Below are 20,482 nucleotides of genomic sequence, written 5' to 3' on the forward strand. Positions count from 1 at the left end.
TAGGTGGTAGTTGTATAACATTGTGAATGCATTAAATACCACTGAATTGTTTGCTTTAAAATGGTTAATTTTGTGGTTTGTGAATTTCACCTCAATGAATTACTTAAAAAAAGAAAAAAAAAAAAAGCGTGGGGTGCCAGGGTGGCTCAGTCGGTTAATCATCCAACTCTTGATTTCAGCTCAAGCCATGATCTCACAGTTCATGAGACTGAGCCCTTGTGTCAGACGCACTCACAGCGCAGAGCCTGCTTGGGATTCCCACTCTTCCTCTCTCTCTCTTTCTCTCTCTGCCCCTACCCCGCTCATGCTCTCTAAATAAAGAAACAAACAAACATTAAAACAAATAAACAAGCAGGCAGTCAGTGGGGCTTGGCTCACAAGCAGTAGTTTTCTGACCCCTGACCAAAATCAACTTTAATTCTTTGTTTAAACCCACTTCAGGTAACCCTAATTAGCAGTTATGTAACATCTGCCTGAATATGACAAGTCACTCACTGCCCCACAAAGCAATTTTTTTCACTATGGACAGACCTTGTTTCTATCTGGAGAGCTTTTTTCATAAGCAAAACCAAAAGCCCCGTCCCTATTCCTTCTACCCAAGTTTACTTATGATCCTCTGTTTCACTAAAAGACTCAATGCCAGATTGCTTTAAAGAATGAGATCACTCTAACTGGAGAAATATTGAAGGGAAGTATGTTTTTGTGCTAAAGAGAAAATAGAATCCCTTAAAGATACTCCACAGGGCAGCTGGCTGGCTCAGTCGGTGGAGCATATGACTCTTGATCTTGGGGTTGTGAGTTCAAGCCCCACGCTGCTGGGTGGGTGTAGAAATTACTTAAAAATAAAATCTTAAAATAAAAAAATAAAAGATACTCCACAGGATGGACGGACTTCTCACATACGCACATGTCCACCAGCTGCAGATTTTTATTAGATGAAGGATGTCTTAGGTTGGCTCAAAGGAAAGTGGTAATCGGCAACACTCCTCCATATAAGAGAGGAGGCATTCCTGGCTAATGGGGATGGGTAGTTACAATATCTAAAGGATCTTCTTAATTTTGACCACCCAGGAAGCTCTTCCCCTTGGCACTCAATATCACCAGTCCTGGCTTGAAAGGGTTTGCAATGAGCTAGTTCAACTTAGCCAACAGTTCTTCCAGTTCTGGCCGAGCTTTGAACCTTCCTTTGAAGTCTTCTTCAGTGTGCTGGGGAGAAGAAAAAGAAAGTAAGTGGGAATTACTACAGAGCTTTCAGTTATTCATACATACACAGCATTAAAAAAAAAAAAAGCAGGGCATCTGGGTGGCTCACTCGGTTAAGCATATGACTCTTGATTTTGGTTCAGGTCATGATCTCACAGTTTGTGGGATCAAGCCCTGAGTCAGGCTCTGTGCTGAGCATGGAGCCTGCTTGGGATCCTCTCCCACTCTTCCTGTCCCTCTCCCCTGCTCGCACTCTCTCTCTCTCTCAAAAATAAATAAATACACGTTAAAAAAAGCCATCAGACAGCTCTGTAGAGAATGATTCAGATTCAACTAACTTTTCATGAGACTTATATTAGATACTAGGGATTCTAAGTTGAATCGGACTTCCTCCCTGCCTTAAATGAACTTAAGTCTGGTGAGAGAAGACAGACATATAAAGAATTAATGTCAGAATGCTGAGTATATCATTAGAAGCATTTAAAGAGAGGCAATGCCCAAATTCTCCATCTACAATAGGAAAGACATAAGGACTGGAATATTTAAGTCAGCATGACCAGCACATTTTCTCCTGTATACAGATCTGTGTGAAACCTGAATAACAAGAAGAGAATTAACAAGCATGGACTCAGAACAAGGAGAGCTGGATGCAGCAAATTGCATCAGTCTAAAATGACCTGATGTATCTGTGTCATAACAAGGCTTGTCTTGGCATATGGACCCAAATACTCAGTATTTAGGCTGAAGTTCCTAATGTTTTCTAAGTTTTGCATGCCAAATTTCCTTCTGATTGGCATTCTTCAGTCAGGCTACAGTCAAGCCTTAAAGGTCCAGGAAACTCTTCTTTAAAGTACATTTCCTTATTTGTGTTCTGATTAATTAGACTGTATGTAATCTTAAATCATGTTATTTCTGCACACAACTATGGGTTCACCCCTAACACCAGGATACTGTGATGGAGTTCTGCTCCTGTGGTTCATAAAGGATCATCCCTGATCCATTGGAAGAGGCAGGATAATGACCACAGTTATACCAGTCTGCAAACCTTTCCTGTGCTAAATTACCCACATTTCTGTCTTGTTTCTAAAGCCAGATGCTCTTATCCATATTGAACACAGGTGGGCCACCAGGGGGCCTCTTCTCAAACTAGCACATACCTCCTTCACTGACAATCTGACTCCTTCAGGAAGATTGCTTTGGATTATTTCCAAGAAAATCTCTGCAAATGTAGCACTCAAACCGCTGATCTGCAAAGGAAAGAAGATGCTCTAAGAGAGAGCACTGAAAGCCAGGTGATTGGGCAGACATGGCAGGGGCTCAGATGTCAGCTTCAGCAGAGCTACAGGGCCCTTGGGTAGAGGATTAACACCCAGAGCCAGTTTCAGAGCCAACCTCTACAGGATTCCTCTTGCCATCAAAGTGTCTGCTTGCCAACATAGTAGTCATGGCTAGTGTCTGCTCCTGCAGACAATGGATGTCATAACTGGACCAAGAGGTTATCAAGTCCAGGATGACTTTCTGATTCAACTCAGGTGTACCCACATAGACTGGACTAGTGTCAGACCCTGTGCGGAGAATCCAGAGGCGAATCAGATGTGTAGTAGAAGGGCACGCAGGGGGCTGCAGGAACCCACAAGACAAATATCTCCTAACCTAAGGAGGTCAAAGACAGCTTCCAAAAAAAGGTAACTTCTAGGTGGAGTCTTGAAGAAAAACAGGAGTAAACTAGGAGAATTCAGCAGTAATCGGGAGGGTTTTCAAAGCAGAAGAAATCAGTAAAGTGTGTTGCATCACACAGTACTAGGGAATTAAAATGAGTTCCATGTATGGCTGGAATGAATGGGGTGAGAAGAGGAAAAGCAGGAAGAGAATCATAAAGGTATTTAGGCACTAAAGAGATCAAACTTTATCCTATGGGCCTCAGTGGCAAGATAGATCTTTCTTAAGATCTGTATCTCAAATAATTTATTTCTGATAATATTTAAAGAACTAAAGATTGTTAAGTACTTAATTTTTAAAGTTAGCATAATAGATTTAAGGTGTTACTACCTTAACATTCTGTTACGGAATGTTATATTATGGAACATATATTATGGAATATATACGTCTTGTTAATATACTTCTTGAGTGGGTCAGAAAGGGGTGATGTCCATACATGGGAATATTATTTGGCAATACAAAGGAATGAAGCATTGATACCTGCTACAACATGGATGAACCTTGAAAACATGCTAAGTGGAAGTAGCCAGACAGAAAAGGCCATATATTGTATAATTCCATTTAAATGAAATGTCCAGAAGAGGTAAGATCATAGAGGCAGGAACAGATTTGTGGTTGCCAGGAGCTGGGGGGGACAGGGAAGGAGGAGTGACTGCAAATGGGTAGCGTTTCCTTTCGGGGTAATGAAATTGTTTAAAATTGTGGTGATGGTTGCCTAACTGTGAATATATTAAAACCCATTTAATTGTACATGTTAAATGGGTAAATTGTATATGAATAAAATTCTCAATAAAGCTGTTAGGGGGCATCTGGGTGGCTCAGTTGGTTAAGTCTCCAACTCTTGATTTCGGCTCAGGTCATGATGTCACTATTTGAGATCAAGCCCCACCTCAGGTCCTGCACTGACAGCAGGGAGCCTGCTTGGAATTCCCTCTCTCTCTGTCTCTCGCCCTCCCTCTCCTCCCCCTGCTCACAAGCTCCCTCTCTCTTGCTCTCAAAATAAATTAAAAAAATAAACTTAATAAAATTTTTTAGTGTTTACTTTTGAGAGAGAGAGATAGAGTGTGACAGAGGAGGGGCAGAGGGAGAGGGAAACACAGAATTGGAAGCAGGGATCAAACCCCCAAACCGCAAGATCCTAACCTGAGCCAAAGTCACAGATTCAACCAACTGAGCCACCCAGGCACCCCTAAAAAAATAAACTTTAAAAAGCAAAACGTCAGTTCCTCTACAATTGGTTTTATATATGCTGAGTGTAGGACACCTGTGGAATATCCCAGTGGAGAAGTCCAGTAAATAAGTGGATATCAGGTTTGAAGCTCAACGGAGAGATCAGGACCGGAGATGTTATCTAGGGGTTATTAGTATATAACCCATCAGGACTGGGAGATATGTATCAGGGGGATGTCGGTATGTTATGATGGCCACTGAGACCCGGGGAATGAGTGAGATTGCATAGAGGGAAGGTATTACACAAGGAGAGATGGAAGGATCAAGAACTAAACCCTGGAGAACATCATCATTTCAGGGGGCAGGCAACAGGAAGAGAAGGGCATGGTAGAAGGAGAAAAAACTAGAAGAAGAACCAGGAGAGGCAAATACATTTCAAGTTTCTCCCAGAGTGCCTACCTGAACCACTCGCTCATGGGTGGTAAGAACTGAGTCCAAGAACATTTTGCTGCCTTGGTCTTGCAGCCGCAATACCTCCATGGTTTTGGTGGGCATCGCATAACTATGGGAAGGAAGAGTCAGCTATGAGGAGGGTTCCTTTAAGTCAGCAGCACCACTTGAATCAGGGTGGTCCCTGAGTACAGCCACTCCTGCAATGCAGTGACTCCTGGAATCTAGGGCAGTTTATCTGCAACCAGGGTAAAGTAAGCAGATCCTCTTAAACCTCCTCCAGAAACCTCTAAACTCCCTGAAGGAACAGACCATGTCTAATGCCTTTTGCATCCCTAGTTCTTGCCTGATAGAACATTGAATAAAATCTGGTGATTAATAACTATTCACTGCTACTAAAGAAAAGCCAATTCTAAAAGAATTAACCTCATCACTTTGGAGGCTAACCTTGGGTATTTCACCTCTTCTGGAGAAATGAGGCATGAAACCCAACTGTTTTAAAAGAGCATAATTTCTCAACCTCAGCACTATTGACATTTTAGACCAAATCATTCTTTGTTGTGGGGGGTCTGGCCTATGTATCCCTAATCTCTACCCACAAGATGCCAACAGTACCCCCCTGAAATGGTGACAATAAAAATTATCTCCAGGGGTACCTGGGTGGCTCAGTTGGTTAAACGTCTGACTTTGGCTCAGGTCATGATCTCACGGTTCATGAGTCCTGTGTCGAGCTCTGTGCTGACAGCTCAGAGCCTGGAGCCTGCTTCAGATTCTGTGTCTCCCTTTCTCTGTCTGCCCCTCCCCTGCTTGCTCTCTGTCTCTCCCTCAAAAATAAACATTAAACAAAATTTTTTAATAAAAAAAATTATCTCCAGACATTATTAAATGTCCCCAGCTTGAGAAATACTGTTGTAGAGACTATGCTTGCTATAATAAGCTTCAGCAGATTTACATGCTGCAGTGAAAAGAACACTGGATTTAGGGTCAAATCTTGGCCCTTTAGCTTATTAGCAATATTTACTAAGGCAAGTTACTTGTCTCTGTCGGCCTCAGTTTATTCCACAATAAAGGGGATTATAATCTAGGTCTAAATTAATAGACGTGTGAAGACCAGGTGTGGTGATAAAATAGGATCGATGGCTACACAGAAATATGGTATTAGTGTTATCTTGTCAAAAAGGTCATCAAAATGAAGATAAATGGAATAATAACAATAGAATTCCTGAATTTTCATGCCAAACAAAGCTTCATCAATTGATAGCAAGGGGCATGGCTCTCTACGAAATGAATAATGGAAATAATGGAAGTGGATTAGAGACATGATAGTCCTGGATTTAAATGTTGGCTCTGCCCCTTATTACCTATTTGACCTTGGACAATTAATTCAGTTTTCTGAGTCTCAGATTCTTCAGCTACAAAATGAGAATAATGATACCTAGTTCATAGAGTTGTTGCAATGATTAAATAAGATTATATAAGTAATTTGCCCGGCATAATATGACTACAAATGCCAATTCCCTTGCCCTTATAAAGAGTAAATGCTAGGTACTGCAAACTTCCAAGTAACCTCCCTAAATAACGTTCCTTACCACTTTCTAGCACAATCTCGGACTTCCTCTTCCAAAAGCTTTCAGGAAAGTAAAAAGTATTCTAAAACGCTAGTTTTCTTTCTTGACATTCTGCAAATAAGACTGACTAACTAAAGTGGGAGTTGTCCATTCCTGCCACTGAGCATGCATTCTATTCAACACTTACTTCACAAGATTTTGTTCATTTGTTCATTCACTCATTCATTCAACAAACATTTACTCAAAGCCTGTTTTGTCCTACGCACACTACTGGGCAATATGTAGCCTATCCTTTAAAGGAGCTCACTAAGGGGTGCCTGAGTGGCTCAATTGATTAAGCGTCCAACTTCGGCTCATGATCTCACGGTTCATGAGTTCAAGCCCTGCGTTGGGGTCTGTGCTGACAGCTCAGAGCCTGGAGCCTGCTTCGGATTCTGTGTCTCCCTCTCTCTCTGCCCCTCCCCTGCTTGCACTCTGTCTCTTGCTCTGTCTCAAAAATAAACATACATTAAAAAATAATAAATAAATAAATAAATAAATAAATAAATAAATAAATAAAGGAGCTCACTAAGAAGAGTGTTTTGGAGAGACAAGAAAGTACACAAACATCTTCACTACAGTAAGAAAAAGGCAGTAATAGTCACATACTGAATATTACAGGGACAAGAGAGAGAAAGGGAGCTCAGGGAAGACTTCACAGGTGAGGTAGCATTTTATCAAGTTATAAAGAATGAACATATAGGCATTTGCCTAGGCAGCATTCCAAAAAAGTGAAGCAGCTATTGATAAGCCCTCAGAGAAAACCAACAGAAAAACCATAGTTTGACGTACTTTGACAAAGAAATACTAGGAACTCTGGTCATTTCAAGGTAGAATAGGCCTTTGAGTAGTAAGAATACGTGTAATTTTTCTTCAGTGTCTACACTTTTCTGTATTTTACAAATTTTCTGCAATAAACATAACTTGAACGATCAGACAGGGAAAGCAGAAGGGAAGAAATGAAATAATTGTCAAAAGTCAATCTAAAATGACAAAATAATGCTACCTTCAGGATAGCATTCTTACTGCCTGAGACAGGACACAAGGGAGCCTGTTGGGGTATTAGGGAACTTAGAATCCATGGATTCCACTAAATATAAATCATACCTCCATTTTAAGCAACGTAAGTGGACTTCAAGGAAAAAGAAAAAAAAGTAGCGTTAGAGAGAGTGATGCTGAGTGATGCTTTTAGTCTCCACAAAGCACAGGGGCTACATCAGCTTCAGGCTTGGAAGCTGCTCCCAGATGAATAAGATTTCCATCTCCAGGCAGCTGCTCAGCAAGGGAGGCAGGCAGATTAAGAAACCTGCAGGACCTCTTCCTCTCCCCTCCTGGGTGAGTTGCAGCTGCAGCAGTGCAGACCATTTATAGAACAAAAGCCAACACTTTGCTCCCCTGCCCAATTCCATCTCAAGGTCAGAACCCTACCCCACCACTCCCAGAGGAAAAATGGATCATGATGAAATGAAAATCAGAAGAAAAGAAAATCATTTTATCTCTGAAAAGCTGGGCAGTGAGAATGCCTAACAATACAATGGTCTGAAAACCTCAATCAATGCAGAGAAGGGAGTTGCTGAAAACGAACATCTCTTTATGCTCTGTGCTATTTGGAGAAATGAGCTAGAAAAGAGGCAAAAAGCAGCACATCATTCATTCTGCTGTTCTAAGAATCATGCCAATGACTACTAAAACTCAATCCAAGTCAATGAATATTTATTCAGTGCTTACTATGTGTCAGGTACTGGGAAAGGTCTTAGGGTTACACTGCTAATGGAGATCGAGAGTCCTTGCCTTATAGATCTTAGAGTCTAAGAAGGAAGACCAATAAGAGACAAGTAATTACGAGGGTAAGGAATGAGTGCCATGAGAGGGAAGTTATATAATCTTTACTTCTCCCAAATATTTAACATAAAGACTTAATTTAATGAGGTTCTCTGAAGAAGCTAAGAAAAAAGCAAGGGTTAGTTAAGTAAAGGGGAAAGAGTATTCTAAGCTTTAGAGAGCAAGCATATGCACAGGTCCTGAGGTGGAAAGGGATAAAATCAAAGCCTCTGTTAATTGGAGGGAGAGGAAGACGGAACGGGAAATATGAGTTAAGGCAACAGAAGCAAGCCCAGGCCATAGAGCACCTAGCAAGCCATGTGAGGAACTTTCATTTTGATCCTAAAGGAATGGGAAGCCATAGAAGGATTTGAAGCATGGTACTAACATGATAATATTTCCATTCTAGAAAGATCACACTGAAAGCTGCATGTAGAACCAATTACAAAGAATTGAGAATTTGAAAAAAACGTGGATTCAAATCCAGACCTTGCCTTTTATTAGATGTATGACCATAGGCAAGCTTCTATTATATTAATAAATAATAATAATAGTAGCAGCCAACTCTCGTTGGGAACAGTTATAAGCACTTTAAATATATTATCTCCCTTAACTTTCACTATAGCCTTTGTATGTAGGAACTTGTATTAACTCCATTTTACAGATGAGGAAACGAAGATACAGAGTTTAAGTAAACTGCCCAACGCCACACAATAAGAATGCTGCAGAACCAGAGCAAAACCCTAGCAGTCTGGCCACAGAGTTGATACTTTGATTCACTATGTGTTAGGTGCTTAGGTGCTTCTTGGAATCAAGCAACATTATACAAAAAAAGCCAGAATGGTTGGCTGATAGTAGGTGCTCAACAAATGCTACTGCGTTCCTGCCTTTACTCAAAAGAAGCCAGAGCTTTCCACAGCCAGGTTTTAAAAACAGCACCTTTTAAAAAGTCCTTCTAAAAATGTAAAACACTATTTCAGGGAATTAACCCACTATAGGTATGATAACATTCTGTAAATGACACTTAATGCCTCTTTGCCACCACAACCTCTGAGAAGCTACCCCTAATCCCTGCCAGCTAAAAAAATATATATTCTCAGTAGCTGTTAATAACAATATTATTTACAGAGTGTTTACAATGTTCTGGCCTCTCTGCTAAGTGCTATCATACACTTTCTTATTTAATTTTCAGAACTTAAAGGAATAAGAAAATTATCATCCCAGTTAGATAGATGAGGAAACTGAGGTTCAGAATTTCCGAAGGTCATATTGCCAACAACTGGTAGAACTAGAATTTGAACACAAGCCATTTGATTCCAGAGCCTGTACTCTTAACCAATTGTTACTCAAAGTATGGTCCATAGGCAAGTTAAGTTGCTGGTGAACAAACTGCTTGTTATCAGTCCGTTACAAGATAAGAAGCATGCAACAGTCATTAAACACACCAACATTTAATTCAGCCAACATTTTTTTTTTCAATAGTGAGACTTTCTTGATGAAGGAAGCAAAGCACTAATGTACATTTTGGCATTAGCTTCTGATATCTTTGCAGAGTGGCACTTTCAGGAAGCATTGTTCTAAATTATTATGCTGTTCAGCCTCCTTGAACTGACATTGCATTTCATCCTTCACTTACCACCTTCCACATTACATTGTACACACGCACACAAACACACACACGTGCGCACACACACACACTCCCTAAAATCAGGGACATTCTCCTTGGTATCCTCCAGTCAGGATGTCTAGTACAATACCAACCATACAGCAGGAATAGACTCGATCAGTATTTTAATTCATTAATTAAAGACACTTTCATTAAACTTTAGGAAATGTATACCATATACACCACACACTTGCATTGTTCAGTCACATTCAAGAACCTGTCATTCTTTCAACAACGGCTTAATGTCCCCCATGTGGCAGGTCCTGTGCTAGATGCTAAAGAAATAAAAAAGAACACAGTTCCCACTAGTCAGTAGGGAGGGCAGCTGACACATGAATAGATTATTACGGCCCAAAGCACTAAGTGACATGATAGAAGTATGCGTCAAGTGCTCAAAGAGCAACCAACTCTCTGGGGCATCAGGAAAAGATAAAGCACATCTTTAGGCCTAAAACAATTGAAGTACTATTAGCTGTGAGAGCTAAAGTCACAGGTTATTATCCAATCTTTTCAAGTGCATGTTTAGCACAGTTATATTCCACGTTACCAAGGTTTAAAAGTTCAAATTTATCTTAAGAATTTAAATTAGACCCTATACGATTAAAAATACTGGGAGTCAGGCAGAAATGAGTTAAATCTAGGCCACTTATTGGTTTTGTGACTTTTGGGCCTTCTGGGCCTTGGTTTCCTCATTTGCAAAATGGGAATATACTGCTATCTAATGAGTAAGAAAGTATAATTTTTACCATATCCACACACCGGGCCACGTATTACTTGCCACAATGGCAAACCACCAAAATGATTATTCTTTAAATAATATGGCAATAAATGGCAAACCACCAAAATGATTTTTCTTTAAATCAGTTCACTTAAAAAGTTATTTAAAAAATAAACTTGAGGGGCATCTGGGTGGCTCAGTTGGTTAAGCATCCAACTCTTGATTTCTGCTCCGGTCATGATCCCACAGTCATAAGATTGAGCCCTGCGTTTAGCTCCACAGTGAGCGTGGAGCTTGCTTGGGATTCTCTCTCTCCCTCTCCCTCGGCCCCTCCCCTGCTCACATTTTTTCTCTCTTTCAATAAATAAATAAACTTAAAAAAAAATAAAAGAGAGACTTGAGATGTAGAGCAACTGGAATTCAAGTTGCTGATGTGTAAGAAAATGGTAAAGCCACTTTGGAAAACAGTTTGGCAGTTTCTTATAAATTTAAACATCCACTGCCCTTACCATTCGACCCAGCAATCAAATTCCTAGAGAAATGAATGAAAACATGTTCTCACAAAAAGCTGTACATGTTTATAGTGGCTTTATTTATAACTGCCCAAAACAGGAAACAATACAAATGTCCTTCAACTGTTGAATGGATAAACAAACAAGCATCCACTCAATGAAATGCTAATTGGCAGCAAAAAGGAACAAACTACCTGATACGGGCAACAGCATAGATCAATCTCAAATACATTATCCTAAGTGGAAGAAGCAGACTCAAAAGGAAAAATACTGTATAATCCCACTTATATGACATTCTGGAAAAGGCAAAAACTATAGGGGCACCTGGGTGGCTCAGACGGTTAAGCCTCCAACATCAGCTCTGGTCATGATCTTGCAGTTCATGGGTTAAAGTCCTATGTTGGGCTCTGTGCTGACAGTTCAGAGCCTGGAGCCTGCTTTGGATTCTGTGTCTCCCTTTCTCTCTCTCTCTCTCTCTCTCTCTGCCCCTCCCTCACTTGTTCTCTTCTTTCTCTCTCTCCCAAAAATAAGTAAACTTTAAAAAAAAAATTTTTTTTTAACATTTATTTATTTTTGAGACAGAGAGAGACAGAGCATGAACAGGGGAGGGACAGAGAGAGAGGGAGACACAGAATCCGAAGCAAGGCTCCAGGCTCCGAGCTGTCAGCACAGAGCCCAACGCAGGGCTCGAACTCATGGACTGCGAGATCGTGACCTGAGCTGAAGTTGGACGCTCAACCGACTGAGCCACCCAGGCGCCCCAAGTAAACATTTTTTTAAAAAAGTATTTAAAAAACTATAGGGGCAGAAAACAGATCATTAGTTGTGAGGGACTAGGGCTAAGAGGAGGGACTGACTACAAACGTGGGAGGGAACTTCCTGGGATAATGTAAATGTCCTACATCTGGACGATGATAGTACATACTGTCATTTGTCAAAACTCAGAAATTGTTCACTAAAGGGGTGAATTTTACTGAATTTAAACTATATCTCAGTAAGCCTGACTTTATATCACTATTGTAAATGGAAGACCAGTATCAGCTGCCATCCATAGAAGTTTAAAAAAAATTACAATGGGGGTGCCTGGCTGGCTCAGTCCGTAGAATATATGACACTTTTTTTTTTTTTAAGTTTATTTATTTTGCGGAGGGAAGGGCAGAGAGAGGGAGAGAGAGAATCCCAAGCAGGCTTCATGCTGTCAGCACAGAGCCCCACGTGGGGCTCCAACTCACGAACCATGAGATCATGACCTGAGCTGAAATCAAGAGTCAGACACTCAACCAACTGAACCACAGAACACATGACAGGTGCCCCAGAACACATGACTCTTAATCTCAGGATCATGAGTTCAAGTCCCATGCTGAGCCTAGAGCTTACTTTTAAAAAGTACAACAGAGGGGCGCCTGGGTGGCGCAGTCGGTTAAGCGTCCGACTTCAGCCAGGTCACGATCTCGCGGTCCGTGAGTTCGAACCCTGCGTCAGGCTCTGGGCTGATGGCTCAGAGCCTGGAGCCTGTTTCTGATTCTGTGTCTCCCTCTCTCTCTGCCCCTCCCCCGTTCATGCTCTGTCTCTCTCTGTCCCAAAAATAAATAAACGTTGAAAAAAAAAATTAAAAAAAAAAAAAGTACAACAGATAAAAACTGAGAACAAACTGAGGGTTGATGGGGAGTGGGAGGGAGGGGAGGGTGGGTGATGGGTATTGAGGAGGGCACCTTTTGGGATGAGCACTGGTGTTGTATGGAAACCAATTTGACAATAAATTTCATATATTAAAAAAAAAAAGTACAACAGAAACAAAATAATGGTATAAAATTCTCGTTAGACATGATTGCTAGCCAAAGACTCTTGAGTCTGAGGTCCTTTCTCTACTATAAAGATTAGGAGGTGCTAGAGTGGTGTTAAGGACATACCAGAACCACAGTAAAAAATCTCTCCTTGACATAATTAGGATGAATGAGAGTTAAAAAGGGAAGAAATCTCTCACCATGTGATTTAATGTTATTTAAAGCAAACTACAGGGCACACCTTCTGAAACCCTGAGAGATAAGATATGTAAAGTGCCTGGCCTGGAGTAGATAGCCAGTAATTGTTAGTTCTCTTCCCCTACAGTTTTCCAACAAATCCAAAGAGTAAATGAAAACCAGAGCAGGTGAAGAAAGCCTAAATAAATGGGGAGATATACCTCGTTAAAGGATCAGAGGAATCAAAATAGTTGTCAATTCTCTTCAAATTGACCTACAGATTCAACACAATCCCAATAAAATCCCATCAGGTTCCTTTCTGTAGAAATTGACAAACTATAATTATAAAACGTTTAAGGAAAACCAAATGACCTAGGATAGCCAAAATAATTTTGAAAAAAAAAAAAGTTGTAGTTTCAGTAATCCAGCTACAGTAATCAAGACAGTCTGGTATTGGTATAAGTATAGATACATACATCGCTGTAACAGAAGAGAGTCCGGAAATATACCCACACATACATGGTTAACTGACTTTCAAAAAGTGCTAAGACAATTTGATAAAAGCTAGAAAATCTTTTTAACAAGTGGTGCTGGAACAACTGGTTATTTACATGAAAAAAAAAAACCAAAAACACTTTGATTCATATCTCATACCATATACAAAAATAACTCCAAATGGATCATGGACCTAAAAGTAAAACTTAAAAATATAGAACCTTTAGAAGAAAACACAGGAGAATATCTTTGTGATCTTGGGTTAGACAATACTTTCTTAGATATGACACCAAAAGCATGAATAAAAAAAATTAATAAACAGAACTTCATCAAACTTGAAAAAAGTCTGCCTTCCAAAGGACTCAGCTAAGAAGATGACAAGATAAGTCACAGAAAGGAAGAAAATATTTGCAAAGCATACTGAAAAAGAACTGGTATCCAAAAATAGATAAAGAATTTTCATAACTTAATTATAAGAAAACAAACAACCCAATTTTAAAAATGGACAAAAGATCCAAACAGTCATCAAAGCAAATATACACCAAATTAGCACATGAAAAGATATCAAAATCATTATTTATTAGGGAAATGAAAATTAAGACCACTCACTATGAAATACTATATATCTATTAGATATATCTTTAGGGAAAAAAATGACAATACCAAGTGCTGCCCAGGAAAAGGAGTTACTGTAATTCTCATACATTGTTGGTGGGAAAACAAAATGGTGCAGCCACTTTGGAAAACAGACGTCAGTTTCTTACGAAGTTAAACATACATTCACCATACAATCTCCAAATCCCAGGTTTAGGTAGCTATCCAGGAGAAAAGATATATGCATGAGAATGCTTATGACAGCTTTATTTATAATTACCAATAAACTAGAGAACAATGAAAATGTACATCAACTGGTGAATGGATAAACCAATTAAGGTCCAGCATTTAATGGAATACTACTCAGCAATAAAATACTTGCAAAAACATGGATGAATATTAAACATATTATGCTAAGTGAAAGAGGACAGACACAAAAAGCTACATACCGTATGATTCCATTTACATGATGTTCTGGAGAAATTAAAACAACAGGGACAGCAAATCAATTGTTGGTTGGGATTTGACTACACCAGGGCACTGGGGAAATTTTGGGGTTAATAGAACTGTTCTACATTCTGATTGTGGTAAACTATATACCTAAAAGGATGAATTTTACTAAATGTAAATTATACCTCAAAACCTCATTTAACGACAAAGCAGAGCATGCCACTCACACCAAAAACATCCCATGCAAAGGCATCCTTCATACCTTTCCTCAACTTTAATGGATAGATGGTTGCAGAGGTTGTGAACATATTGGGCATAACTCTCTGCCAGGGCCATGTCGTATGCAGTCAGGTGAATGTTTAAAACCCCATATTCATAATCTGTTCCCAAATTAATGGGTCTCACTTCCACTTTTCCTCTCTTCTTCTTGGGCTGAACCAAAAACAAAAGGAGAAAGAAAATAAATCAAAGTATTACACAAAAAATTCTAATCATCCCATCTTGTTATCAAAGAAATCAATCTTTCAAATAAATTTACCATTTTTGTCTTAGGCTACCCTACCTTCAAATTGAAGTTTCTTTGGGAAGGAAAGAGTAGCTTCCCTTACCAGTCTGGGCTATGACATAAGCCAACAAAAGGAGAGGGAATATTGCTGGCATTCCTTTAACACAAATACAAGTGACTATCTTCTGCAATTAACTTGATATGAAACCCATCTCTCATCTCTGGCCCCCAGTTTCCCAATTTTCAAATTGGTGGGTTTTTTGATTCTTAATCTAGAATCCATGGAGGAATTTCAAATGGTCTATCAACCCCAAAATTTATATGCAAAATTTTACCAGCATGCATATTTTTCTGAAGGAAAGAATCCTTAGCTTTCATTAGAATCTTAAATCAATTGCAAGGAAACCCAGGATTAGTTCTCTTCCAGCCCCTGCAGCTTTCAATTTCTGCAGTCATTTAGTCTTCCTTTTTTTTTTTTTAAGTTTATTTATTTTGAGAGAGAGAGAGAGAGTGTGTGTGTGCACACAGGGAGGAGCAGAGAGAGAGAGAGAGAGAGAGAGAGAGAGAATCCCAAGCAGGCTCCCCACCATCAGCTCAGAGCCCTACGCAGGGCTAGATCTCATGAACTGCGAGATCATAACCTGGGCCAAAACCAAGAGTCAGATGCTTAACCAACTGAGCCACCCAGGAGCCCCCAATCTTTCTTTAAAAAAATTGAGAAATAGACAAATTATTTCTTTTTTTTCATTAAAAATAAATTTTAACATTCGTTCATTTTTGAGAGATAGAAGGAGACAGAGCATTAGTTGAGGAGGGGAACAGAGAGAAAGGGAGACACAGAATCCAAAGCAGGCTCCAGGCTCTGAGCTGTCAGCACAGAGCCCAACGCAGGGCTTGAACCCACAAACCATGAGATCATAACCTGAGCTGAAGTCAGACTCTTAACCAACTGAACCACATAGGCGCCCCAAGAAATAGACAAATTATTTCTACTTTACCCTTTTGTATTGCTCCACTACATATCAACCTGTGCAGGCTGTGGTAAAAAGTTAAAATGAGGCCTGGGAAAATAGATATTTAACCCAACATAGATCAGGATCAAGAAATCTTCTCAACCAGAAATAATTTAACCTGAATCCCCATCAAGAGGGGGGGCCTTGTTAAATAAATCATGGAACATTCATACAATAGTATACATTATGCAGCTTTAAGAAGGAATAGGAATTTCTTTCTGTACTATATGGAAAAGTCTTTAAAATAAATGATAAAAGCAAACTGTAGGATAACATGCTCAGAATATTGCCATGCATACCAAAAAAGGGTGTGTGTGTGCACGCGCACATGTGTGTGTGTAATTACATACGTATTTATTTGCTCATATATTAAAAATATGTCTGGAAGGATGCACAAAAATACTAATATCATTGGCTCCCTGTGAGGGAACTGGATAGCTTGGGCATAGGAGTGGGAAGGAGACTTTTTTAGCTATTTCTCTTGTATATTTTTTGAATTTTTAATAAAGTTAATCTTTTGTCAGTTCAAAACTAGAATCTTAAACTCTACTATATTTTTAAGAAAATTTTTTTAGTAAAAGTTTTATTGCAATATAATACACATACTAAAGTGGTGCCTGGGTGGCTCAGTTGGTTAAGCATCCAGCTTCGGCTCAGGTCATGATCTCTCGGTTCATGAGTTCGAGCCCCACATTGGGCTCTGTGCTGACAGCTCAGAGCCTGGAGCCTGCTTTGGATTCTGTGTCTCCTTCTCTCTCTGCCCCTCCCCTGCTTGCGCTCTGTCTCTCTGTCTCTCTGTCTCTCTCTCAAAAAATGAATAAAACATTAAAAAAATTTTTAAATACACATACTGAAAACGCATAAGTAAGTACACAACTCAATGAATTTTCACAAAGTGAAAAAATCTGTATAATCAGTATCCTGAATAACACATAGATGACTACTAGCACCCCAAAAGCTCGTGATCCTCAAATAAATGACCACTATTCTTACTTCTAAAACCATAGAATGATTTTGCCTGTTCTTGAAATTAATGTAAATGGAATGATACGCTATGTTATCTTTTATGTCTGCCTTCTTTCATTCATTATATTTGTAAGATTCATCATGTATTTGGTGAAATAGCAGTCCTTTCCTTCTCATTGCTCTAGTAGTCTATTGTATGAATATGCAACAATTTATCCTTTTTACAGCTGATGGAAATTTGGATTGTTTCTAACATATGTCCATAATTAATAGTACATCATGAATACCTACAATCTGAACTATTGAATTATACAGTATGCATATGTTCATCTTTAATAAGTACTCTCAGTTTTACAAAGATGTTTCCAATTTCTTCTCCCACCAGAATAAATGAGAGTTCTAACTGCTCTACATTCTTGCCAACACAAAACTTAGTGTAGTTGAGTTTTCTGGTTTGCTTTAGCCATCCTGGTTGGTATTAAATGGTAATGAATTAGGGTTTTAACTTGCAGTTCTTTTGGGTCTATTGAGCCTGAGCACCTTTCCATTTGGATACTCTCTTTTGTAACATGCTTATTCAAGTATTTTGCCCATTTTTTAGATTAGGTTGTCTGCCTTTCTCTTACTGATGTGTAGATTCTTTCTATATTCTAGATATGATCCTTTGTTAAATATACATACTGCAAATATCTGCTCTCTCCCTATAGTTTCCCTTTCATATTTTAATAGTGCACCTTGATGAGTAGTTCTTATTTTTTATGTAATTCAATTTACTCATTCTTTCTTTTACAGTTATAGTGATTTGTGTGTCCTGTTTAAGAAATCTCTACCTTAATATTGTGAAGATATTCTCATATGTCATCTTCTAGTTGTAGATTATTTTAATATTTACATTTAGATCTACAATCCATCTTAAAGTAATTTTTGTGTATTGTATGAAATAGGAGTCGAGAGTAATTTTTTTGGGGGTGCCTGGGTGGCTCAGTCAGCTGAGCATCGGACTTCGGCTCAGGTCATGGTCTTGCAGTTTGTGAGGTCGAGCCCCGTGTCGGGCTCTGTGCTAACAAACAGCTCAGAGCCTAGAGCCTGCTTCGGATTCTGTGTGTGTCTCTCTCTCCCCCTCCCCTGCTCATGCTACGCCTCTCTCTGTCTCTCAAAAATAAATATTTAAAAAAAAATTTTTTTTTAAAGAGTAATTTTTTTTCACAGTCATCCAGTCCAGTTGACTTAGCACCATTGGACGGTAGTGTCTCTTTTGTCATCTAAGTGCCCACAGATATATGGATCAGTTTCTATACTCTTTATTCTGTTCTGTTGGGCTATTTGTCTGTCCTTGAGCCAATTCTACATCTTAACTATTGAACATTTACGATAAGTCTTACTATTTGGTAGAAATAGATTTTTTAAGGGGCGCCTGGGTGGCTCAGTAGGTCAAATGTCTGACTTTGGCTTAGATTATGATCTCACAGTTTGTAAGTTCGAGCCCCATTATCAGCCTCTCTGCTGTCAGCACGGAGCCCGCTTGGGATCCTGCCTCCCTCTCTTTCTGCCCCTCCCCCACTCACAGGTGTGCACACTTGCATGTGGCATGTGCTCTCTCTCTCTCAAAAATATAAACATTTAAAAAAAAGAAATAGTTTTTTGAAGAAAAAGGTCAAAAATCTATCTCTAGTTACATGTCTTAAGTCACCCCTATCTAACAGCCAACAGCCTAGTAGCTACTACAGCAGAACTGTTCCTGGCGAAGCACCTGGAATGATTCTCTCCCATCACTGCTCCCCGGGTCAGTCCAAGGTAGCAGAGGCCCAATCTAGGAGAGTAGGAGGAAGACCAAGAAATGATCCTTTCACAAGACCAGTAATACTGATGACAGACCTGATCTCACAGGGATGTTCTGAAAACTGAACAAAACATTATGTAAGGTGGTTAATACAATCTGTGCCACATAATTAAACACTGAATATATATAAACTTTTATTGCTATTTTCACTTTTATATTCCAATCTAGCACAGGGCCTGGCAAAGAGAAAACATGCAATGAATCACAAGTTTAGAATTTTAGAACTGGACACATTTAGAGACAATTGTGTCCCAATTCTTCATCTTTGCAGGGGAAGAATAAGAAGCCCAGAGAAATTAAACATGTCCCCCAGAGCCACACAGCCAGACAAGCAGATCCTAGGTACTAAAACCCAGACCTCCTGACCCCCAATACAGGGATTTTTCCACTGCAGCCTCTGCATTGCTAAAATTCTTTTTATAGCCTTTATAGTTTCTGGATTTCCTATCTTTATGATGAAAGTCTTCCCCACTTCTTTATTATGTATATAGTCTCTTATAATTTCTCATTGCTAAAATTCTTAACAGTGGTGGCCACCCCAGGGTCCTAGACTTTGCTATGAGTGAGAAGCCAACCTCTAGAGACCAACCATCAAAGAACAGGAGCTTGTCTCTCTCTTTTTCAGAGCCTACCACATTCGTGGCCAAATGCAATGATCCAGACTTCTCATCAAGACATTCAGCACTGCAGTCAGAGCTGTGAAGAATGCTAACGTAGGAATGCAATGAGGAGCTGCTAAAATTTTCCAGCAGAGAGGGGAGGAGCTTCTCTGAAGCCTTTAGAAAGCTTTTATAACCAGGGAAAATGCCAGGCTCTTCAAAGGTGTCACTTTTAGGGGAACAAAACAAAACCAAAAAGCTGATTCCAGTATCCCTCTTGGCATCTCACTTGCTTTTCTGTGTTGGCCTAGATATGCCTGGACCGATCCACACTATCAGGAGCCCACTGTGACATTATATTTCAGTTCTGAGCCAGGGCACAGCATAGCCAGCAAGAGCTTGCCTTCATATAATATCAGTCACCAGTTCCTATAATTTTACCCGTACAATCTTACTCATATCCATCCCCTCCTTTATAACCCTACTGCCTGAGTTTATGACCTTATGACCACCATGGGGAGTTATTAAAGATATTGTGCAGGGGCGCCTGGGTGACTCAGTTGGTTGAGTGTCCAACTTTGGCTCAGGTCATGATCTCACAGTTCGTGGGTTTGAGCCTCACATCGGGCTCTGTGCTGACAGCTCAGAGCCTGGAGCCTGCTTCTGATTCTGTGTCTCCCCATCTCTCTGCCCCTTCCCCACTCATACTCTGTCTCTCCCTCTCTCAAAAATAAATATTTTTTAAAAATTAAAAAAACAAAGATATTGTGCAAAGGATGTACATGAGCTGTGTTTGGGGAAGCCCACCCTAGTTGCACATGGAGGAGAGTCAGGCAGGAAAGGAAGAGAAGATAGGAGAAAGGCAGCAGGGACAATGGACTACTAGTATCCACCATCAAACTTCGGCATTCCTGTGACTGACCTGTATTCAGTGTGTGATGGCCCAGGGTGGCCATTCTTAGATCCCTATAGGATTGTACTATGACCTTCCAAATAGGCCATGGGATATATTACTAAACCATTTTTGTAAAAAAAAGTCTACATTATTATCCCCATTTTACAGAGAGAAAACTGAGATCCTCTGAAAGTACCTCACTTGCCCAAGGTTACTAGGAAGCTTTGCTGGGAACAGGCAGATAGCGAAAGGAGTCAGATTAGAATGACAGGATGCTGTAACTGCAAGGGATCTCAGA

At 39.7% G+C, this 20,482-nt stretch overlaps 1 protein-coding gene across 3 annotated transcripts in view; it reads right to left on the reverse strand.

Moving 5' to 3' along the window:
- Positions 1-910: 910 nt before the first annotated feature.
- The window catches only part of MRPL48 (mitochondrial ribosomal protein L48), a 53,136-nt gene continuing 33,564 nt past the window's right edge, over positions 911-20,482 (reverse strand). For all 3 annotated transcript variants that reach the window (XM_043580286.1, XM_043580287.1, XM_043580285.1), the window contains 4 exons: positions 14,629-14,798; positions 4,552-4,654; positions 2,361-2,450; positions 911-1,206 (listed from right to left, as the gene is read on the reverse strand). In XM_043580286.1, the coding sequence (XP_043436221.1) occupies positions 1,132-1,206; positions 2,361-2,450; positions 4,552-4,654; positions 14,629-14,798 (438 nt within the window). In that variant the 3' untranslated portion in view covers positions 911-1,131. The remainder of the gene's footprint in view (positions 1,207-2,360; positions 2,451-4,551; positions 4,655-14,628; positions 14,799-20,482) is intronic.

This window comes from Prionailurus bengalensis, chromosome D1 (assembly GCF_016509475.1).
Source record: "Prionailurus bengalensis isolate Pbe53 chromosome D1, Fcat_Pben_1.1_paternal_pri, whole genome shotgun sequence".
Taxonomy (NCBI): domain Eukaryota; kingdom Metazoa; phylum Chordata; class Mammalia; order Carnivora; family Felidae; genus Prionailurus; species Prionailurus bengalensis.